General features: G+C 36.8%; 1 protein-coding gene across 1 annotated transcript; it reads left to right on the top strand.

Annotated features, from left to right (window-relative positions):
* Positions 1–5,155: 5,155 nt before the first annotated feature.
* Positions 5,156–7,535, top strand: LOC107491387 (CASP-like protein 4A3). The gene is made up of 3 exons (XM_016112240.3): positions 5,156–5,819; positions 6,599–6,734; positions 7,115–7,535. The coding sequence occupies exons 1-3, from the start codon at positions 5,374–5,376 to the stop codon at positions 7,307–7,309; spliced, it is 777 nt and encodes a 258-aa protein (XP_015967726.1). The 5' UTR covers positions 5,156–5,373; the 3' UTR covers positions 7,310–7,535.
* Positions 7,536–9,127: the final 1,592 nt, after the last annotated feature.

Raw genomic sequence — 9,127 nt, 5'->3', positions numbered from 1 at the left:
AGTTTATAAGTGGATTGCAAAGAATTGGTGGTTAATAATGTAATGAAATATTTTTGGGGGGAAGCAGGAAAGGAAAGTCTTCTTTCGGCGATGAAGGAAAGGGAAGTCTAACTTGTTTGGGAGCTATGATGGTAGTAATTGGAACTCGGAAGAGAAGTATGCATATGGTTTTCTTAGGATACTCGTTAAAATTATTGTTATTAGAAGTTTTCATTTTTACAAAAATAAATATATAATAAATGTATTAAAAATTTAAATTGCATACTCTTTCAATATTTTTTTAAATTGATAATTTTAGGAAGACTTGTTAGCAAATTCTCTTAACAAATATCTTTAGAATCTGAAAAAAAAAGTAAAATAAAAAATATTCTAAGTAGTTATAAGAGTGTATACACAAGTATAATTAGTACTTGAAATAAAATGGGTCAAAGTATTACTTTTATTCCTAATAATATTTGGATTAAATTTTTAAGATTTAAAGTTATTTTTAACATTTTAAATATCTTATTTAAGTTTTTGTTTTAAAATTGTTATAATATTATTTTATCATTAATTCTGTTAATAATTTTATGATGAAAATACACATGTAGACATTGTAATCTACTCTAGTAAACTGATCCTATATTACTATTAGTAAAAAAATGTAAAAAATTAAATAAATAAATAAATATCACTAATAATACAAAATTTTAAGGACAATTCACTAAATTAAATAAATTGGCCGTCAATATTACTATAATACACATTTTGCAAAGTGGATATCGAAATGTATTTTTTTCATAAATTATGTAAACCGCGACAGGGATATCGCAGTTTACAAATGAACGTAATCCGCTACAGGGATATCGCGGATTACGTTGGAAGAAAAACATCACATAATCCGCGGTAGGGGTGTCGCGGTTTATGTGTGTTTTGCAGACGTGCATAAACCGTTACAGAGGTCTAGCGATTTATACTTTAGTGTGGACTTAGTTCATTTTTCATGGAGAATGAATTTTTGGATGAAAGTTTGGTTTGCAATTTTTATGTATAGCGCACGCAACATAGGTTCCTGCTTTGATTTAATTGGAATTAGTCTCTTAAACTCATAGAATTATCAACAAAATTAGAACACCTTAACTCAAGAGAATCATAACTATATAGAGAATCGCTAACAATAACAATGTCACTGTAAAACGAACAGCAAGTACAACTTTACTTAACAGTAAGTACAACTAAAACAGGATAAGAACACAAATAAGGAAAGAAAAATTTAAGCTAATCATGACGACCTAATGACACCTATGCGTCAGCACTGGGGGCGGATCCTCGTTGAGAGCAAGTCCAGTAAGTATGTCCTGTCTGTCTGCATAGCCCACATCGCTTTGGCCGACTAGTATCTGCCTCATCCATGGTATTACGGATTCTTGTTGACCTCGGTTGCCCTTCTCTGACACGTCTCATGTTAGGATCAAGAACGATAGTAGGACCGGCGTACGGTGGCCACAAACCCTCTAGATTAGGAGGCAAAAACCCCATCCGGTATACGCTAAACACCTTACTCATGGTATAAAACTCATGGACGTTCGTAGCCCAGTTTAACCGGGACTGAACACAGCATGCAATCGCATGACAGCACAGGTAATGGAGAGCTTGAAAGTACCCACAGTCACAAGTGCGATCTCTGAGGGAAACCTAATACGTCCCAACCGAGAAGTTACCGGTAGGAGTCGTCTCAGCCACGGTATACTCAGACTGATTTCTGTCAAACAGAATAACCGTGAAGCACCTCGCATATTTTAAGTTGCGCTCTATCACCTTGACTAGTGCCTGGCAAAACCGTTGGCCTGATCCCAACTGCGCCTCTGTTGTCTACCCTCGGACGACAAAAAGCTCTGTTAACCTCCCATATGTGGATTTGACAAGTGCAGTAACCGGCAGATTCCGTGTCCCCTTTAGTACAGAGTTAACACACTCGGATATCTTCGTCGTCATGTGGCCGAACCGTCTGCCCCCATCCTGGTGTTGGGTCCACTTATCGTACTCCAGTCGGTTGGCCTAATCACACATGGTCGGATTCTCAGTCCTTATAATATCAAATCAGTAGTCAAACTCGGCCTCAGTCTTGGCATACGCCGCATTCACGAGCATCCGCCCTACATCCTGACCCTTGAAACTGAGAGCAAAATTAGCTGCAATGGGTCGAATGCAACACGCTTGATATGCATGAGGCGGTTTTCAACCACTGTTTGGTGCCTCCAGTGCAGCCTTAATGCTGTTGTGTCTGTCAGAGATCACCAGAATTCCTTCCTGTGGGGTCACATGTTGACGCAAGTAGGATAAGAAAAAAGCCCACGACTCAGTATTCTCCCCCTCAACAAGTACAAACGCAACTGGCAATATATTTGAGTTTCCATCTTGTGCAATAGCCAGAAGAAAAGTTCCGCCATACTTCCCATATAGATGCGTACCGTCAATGCTGATTAGTGGCTTGCAATGTTTAAAAGTCTCAACGCATGGAGGGAGTGTCCAGAAAAGTCGATGAAAATAATCTGTAGACTCATCAACCTCACCACCTACACGCACTGGAGAAGTCTTCAACAATGCTACGGTTCCATCCATCGTTGCTTACATTCCAAGGAACCACCGGGGCAACTTCACATACGACTCTTCTCAATCCCGGTAAATCTGGGCGATTGCCTTTTGCTTTGCCTTCCACACCTTCCTGTAACTAGGCCTGAACTCAGTAGCTTCTTGCAACACCTTTATGGTAACCGCTGCATTCACCCTAACAAACGGATAGATCCTCACACAAATTACGTGGTAATCGAGCTGTCGGTGGTCGCTCGAAATCGAAGTGGCCAGGCAAGTGTGGGCTCCGTTATACCTTCTAACCTCCCAGTTATCCTTTCGCTACCGAAGTGCCACGCGGATCATCCAGGTGCAGCCGTTTCTAAACTCCTTGCATCTCCCAACATACTTCAGATGATCAGATTCCATAACCCGATACTGAACTCCACGACGAATGCTATAATCCTTAACACTCATCACAGCTTTCTCCTTAGTCGGGAAAGATTGGCCAATCTGAAATTTCCCAGAAGTATTGCTATCGTGTAATCCTTGGTAATCGAAGGTGAGTGCATCATCCGGTTGTTGACTCGCTGCTTCCAGGTTCAGCATCGAGAAATGCGGGAGTTGTTGGTGGGACCCAGAACTGGATGGCCCCTGAGGGGAAGGTGGGGCCACTGGAGTCTCCTCCTCACTATCCCCTGATATGTGATCCGACTCATCGTCCGAATCATCTTCCCGCATCGCGTCCTCAACATGATCCGGCTCACCACCACCAACAAGACCAGTAATCAAACCAGGTGACCTAGCTGCCGGTGCTAGAATAAGTGAAGGTGCAGCTAGGAGACAATCAGGTGCAACGACAGGCATCGAAGTAGAAGCACCCCGCCGTCGTCGATTGAGTATTTGGCGTTGAAGTCCCGGAATTGTCCACACGTTCTTCCAACTTGACAAATAACTCGTGTATTCTCACCTTCGAAAAACTCCGCCGACAATGAAACAAGATCCCTATGTCTTCATCCGACCGTATGACAAATGTTTCATACTTTACACCACTTGACACAACCGCCATCGGAATCTTGTAGAATACATTCTTCACCAACTTGGCCCCACACAATCCTGCCTTCTGCAATATATTCCTCTTCAAATCTGACAAAGTATCAGTCGAACGGATAAAAATGCTCAGCGGTTCTTTATCAATGAACTTAACACCATGCCTATTACTTTTTTTATATTTTACCAGAGCAGTGGACTAGAACCATCAAGCTTTCCTCACTATCCATTTGTGAAAGTGTGAAAATGACTTTCCTCAAATGATCCACTCCCTATCTTACTTGGTATTTATAGGCAAAACAGACTAAAGCATAAACCGCTAGACTCCTGTAATGGTTTATGCACGTCTGCAAAACACACATAAATCGCGACACCTCTACCGCAGATTATGGATGTTTTTCTTCCAATGTAATCCGCGACACCCCTGTAGCGGATTACGTTCATTTGTAAACCATGATACTCCTGTTGCGGTTTACATAGTTTATGAAAAAAATGCACTTTAGTATCCACTTTGTAAAATGTGTATTATGGTAATATGGATAGCCAATTTATTTAATTCAGTGAATTGCCCAAATTTTAATTATATTTTGTTTACTCATATATTAATGTTACTTTTTCTTTTATTTATTTAATTTTTTATTTTTTTTACTATTGGTAATATGAGATTAATTTGTCACAATGAATTATAACGTCTACATGGCATTTTTTTTACAAAATTATTAATAGAATTAATAATCAGATAACATTATAACAATTTTAAAATATTAAAAATTTGAATAAAATATTTAAAATATTAAAAATTATATTTTACTCCTCTTACTTACATGAGACATATTTAAGTTATTAGGCCACACTCGTGTGGCTCAAGGGTTAGGTTAAGTTAAGAATTGGTTCCACACTTCCACTAGCTAATGGGACATACATTTATGATACATGGCATCTGTGTATTTCTGATTTTTCTTTTTAAAAAAATAGTTTTACAAATTAATGTTTTTTATAAAATCAAAATAATCTAAAATCTGATTTTAATAAAAAAAACTATTTATTATCACAATTTTGTAAAAAAAAGAAATAATTACATTTTGATTTTTTTTTTCAAAAATTTATCCAAATAGAGAGTACATTTATCATCGATTCATCTCATTATTATCTCGGTATAGATTTTGGAAGATAAAAGAATGATTATGTACTTTTATCTGCCACCTTGATTGAAGTTAGTGCCAGTATGACTAAAGTCAAATCCCAAATAGTACTACATGCAAGATAAGAAAACGACTCAAGCTTCCGATCCAATGCGGAAGTAAAACCTTCCCTACCATGCACCCTCACTAATCAAATCAAGAAATGAACTAATAGTAAATAGTCCACTCTACTATAAGAGTCTACAATTACCAAGTGATTGACCCACATGGCAACAAACAATTGGTTTTAATAAAAGTAATATGCTAAGCTTTCCTCAGCATAACAAATGCAATGACGTGGCACGGCCCACACTAAAGGAAGCCACACACAAAAACACAATCCCTTACTCCTAGTTTTTCTTTTTCCCTCTCTTTTCTTTTCTCTCCACCGAAACACCCTTTTCCTTTTCCTTTCTATCTTTCTTTAATCTCTCTTCTTTTGATCTCTTTTTTTGAACTTTTCTTCTTTCCACCTCTCTATAACTCCATTTCCTTTCCTTCTTTTCCTTGCTTCTTTTATCTCATTTGAAAATCCGCGAAGCGCAGGGAACTGAAAATCGCAGAAAAATAGAAAGAACGCAGCATCACCGCGATGAATAAATCGCTCTCTAAAAACTCCGAGTCGTCGAATAAGTTCGAGTCGCCGGTCCCGTTCCACACTTCACCGCGGTGGGATGCCGCCAACACGCAGGGATCGCCGATATACTGGTCGTCGGAGGAATCGCCGGCGAAGCCCTTCGACAATTCCAAGGCTATCGTCGCCGTCGACAAGTTCACACAGTACACTCCCGAAAAATCCACGAGGCGTCAGAATCCGCCGCATCATTCGCCGGTCGTTCCCGCGCCACCACCGCCTCCTGTTATGCCGCCGCAGAGGGAGTCGAAGGGGGAGTGGAGGAGGGAGGAGGCGTTGAGGAAGGCGGCGCTAGGGTTCCGGGTGAGCGAGGTTGTCGTGTGCCTGATCTCCTTTTCGGTTATGGCTTCCGATAGGACTCAGGGTTGGAGTGGCGATTCCTTTGATCGCTACAGGGAATATAGGTACTCCCAACTTTCTTATTATAATTATTTATTATTATAACAATTGTTAATTCTCTTTTCAATAATGATTAGAGCATAAGAGTTATATAGGCAAGAACTTCATGATCCACATTAGTTCAGTTAAGTTCAGTGGATTTTCAGTACTGATAATTGTTAGTCCAATTCATATTCCTTTGACCAGATTCAAATTTTATTTAATGATATTGGTATGGATTATTGGAAGAAATATGTTCGGCTATCATGATATCAGGATGCACATAAATGGTTATATCTCTAACAGACAAATACTAGATAATATTAATTCCCCGGTTAAATTATTCATACAAGCTTTGTTATCCTTGAACATACGTCTGAGTTTCTATATGGTACCTAAAACCCATTGATGGTATTAGAAGTCTCACATGTGAGGATATAGTCTTGAATCGGTGAGTGCTATTCTAATATAATATCAAAGCCACCCTGTGTTTGTATGTTGGGGCTGTTGGGCCACCTGCACACATGGAGTCTCTAGTATAGTGTATGCTACAAGTGTTCGATCTTGAGTGTGAGGGGTTTAGGGAGCCATTATTGTAGGTGTTATTCTAATTGTAAAGCAATACTTAGGAGAATTTACAGCCTAATTATGTATCATAATTTGGTCTTTTAAACCGTCGCTTATACTTCCTTTCTGCTACTTGTTTTTGGACATGGTTTTTCTGAGTCAGTTTATCCTACCAATTTTTTTTTTTTTTGTTATAGTAGTGGATACATGTGATGATTAAGCCTTAATGATATGGCAGGTATTGCTTATCTGTGAATATCATCGCATTTGCATATGCAGGATTACAAGCATTTGATCTGGTTTATCAACTAGTCACAGGGAAACACATGATCAACCACCACCTTCGCTCCCACTTTGATTTCTTTGTTGATCAGGCAAGTCATGAGATCCTTCACCTTTAGTTTGGACTTTCAGTTTCTCATTGTTACTTGGGAATATTTATGATTTGAATAATATATGTGACCATGTATGTAATAGGCCTCTAACAATTACCCAATTAGCTGATAGATAATGAGTACCTTTCTTTTGTCCAAGTTCTTATTCAAATGCAATATTTATACTATAACTAAATGAGATAATGAGTACCTTTCTTTTGTCCAAGTTCTTATTCAAATGCAATATTTATACTATAACTTGCATTTAGTGAAATTTGATGCATAACTCTCTGATTCCTATGTACATAATTTTCCTTCACAGCAAGAACCAAAGTCTTTACTTGTTGAAAATTAATATATCTGCAAAAATTGATGAGCAGGTTTTAGCATATCTTCTGATATCGGCATCATCATGTGCAGCCAGCCGGGTCGATGATTGGCAATCGAATTGGGGGAAAGACGAGTTCACAGAGATGGCAAGTGCCTCAATTAGTATGGCATTCCTTGGTTTTGTTGCCTTTGCTATTAGCTCACTTATCTCTGGGTACATTCTTTGTACCCGCAGCTCCATGTGAACTTAATAATAGTTAGTTTTCTCGTGTACTCAAGTTCTCTGTTGCTTTTTACCCTTTTCCTGTGTCGGAATGTGCCTTCAAAAAAAAAAATGTTGATGCTCGCTGTACAGGATGATGTGTGTAGATACAATTCCACTATTGTTTGTCTTTCAAAAGCAAGGGTGGAGAAGGTAACTTTCTTGTAAAAAAGTAGACTTAAATAATATATGAACTAATTTGATGATTATTTTTAGTTTGCTTAATTTTGGGGATAAACCACAAAAAAATATATTCGAATTATCTTATTGTTGATAAAAATACTCTTGAATTTTATTATTGACAAAAATACTCTCAAATAATTTTAAAACGTGCCAAAAATGCCTAGTCGTGATCAAAGACTTGCTCCGTTAATATAAAAACATGACTTGATTCACTTGCCGGTTAGAATCTTTTTACATAAGAAGTTTTATTTGTTATATCACTTTTCTCTTTTGTTAATGTAAGATATTTCAGTTTATGAATGTGTATTTTGTTACATTTTTAAATAATTTGAGAATCTTTTTTATTCATAATAAAATTTAAAAATATTTTTAACAGCAACAAAATAATTTAGGTGGATTTTTGTTAATTTACCTTGATTTTGGATAAGAAAAATAAGTTTACATGGGAAGAACCTCCAAGGGGAGGGAAATCCTAGGTGGTGGAGCTCAGTATATATATTTAATCTTTGGTCTTTTTTATTATCTGTTGAATTTTTTGGCCTTGTTTTTTTTTTTCTTGGGTTAGCACAGGTAACTAGGCCCCCAATACAAGTTAACTGAGAACCACCGACCAACAAGAGGACGCTTAAGAACTGCATGACTAGAGCCCCCAAGAGTAAGCCAGGAAAAATTCAAGAAGAATTTTTTAAACAAAAATACTATTTATACACTAAAATCAGTCATTGTATATTTATACATAGGAGTGACACTAAGGCAGGTAGGAGCAAGTTTTTATTTTATCCGACCTCGCTCTGCCCTCCTTTCACTTCACTATTATAAGCCCCATTCCTATCTACAGATAGTAGATTGCTCTACCCTAACCCGTTCTGCGAGTACTCGTCCCATTTCTACCTATTTCTATAAAAATTAAATAACACTTACATTTTTTATTTTAATAAATTAAATAAATATAATAATTATTGAAATAAATAATTTAAAAAATGATTACCGAAATATATTTCTCTATCTTAGTGTAAATGAGATATACACGTATTTATAAATATAAAAATATATTTTCTAAAAATAATAAATAATATTAATAACATCCATAATCCAAATTTTTAGCATACAATTAGTACTTAAAAAAGTTGATACAAGTGATTAAAATGGATATGTTTGATCAATTAGTATTCAAAAAGAGTATATAATTTTTTTTAAATTAAATTATAGATTCAATTGGATTGATTTAAATTTGAAAAATAAAAAACTCGTACGTATTCAAGTTCCATGATGAGAATAAATACAGTAATTGTGCTCACTCCTAAAAATTGAAACATGGAAGCTTGGAGTTGATGCATGATAAATAAAATAGAGAAAAATAAGAACGGTTATTTATTTATCCTAATCAACCTCTCCTACCAATTGACAAACGGTTATCTCCCACTCTTCCTTTGTTTTATTTATTTATTCTCATCAACCTCTCCTACCAATTGTTATTCAGAATTAAGGCAGTAATGGACATGATGGAGGAGATATTAATCAGGGGTACCAACAAGGATGGCAAGTTTTTCGGAATTGGTCAACACGGATCGAGTAATGGGAGAATGCTCAAGAAGGACTATAAAGGCAAGAAGTGACT

This window comes from Arachis duranensis, chromosome 5, assembly GCF_000817695.3.
Source record: "Arachis duranensis cultivar V14167 chromosome 5, aradu.V14167.gnm2.J7QH, whole genome shotgun sequence".
Classification (NCBI taxonomy): domain Eukaryota; kingdom Viridiplantae; phylum Streptophyta; class Magnoliopsida; order Fabales; family Fabaceae; genus Arachis; species Arachis duranensis.
Note: the sequence above shows the minus strand (reverse complement) of the source record. Positions and strands in the feature narration are given on the sequence as shown.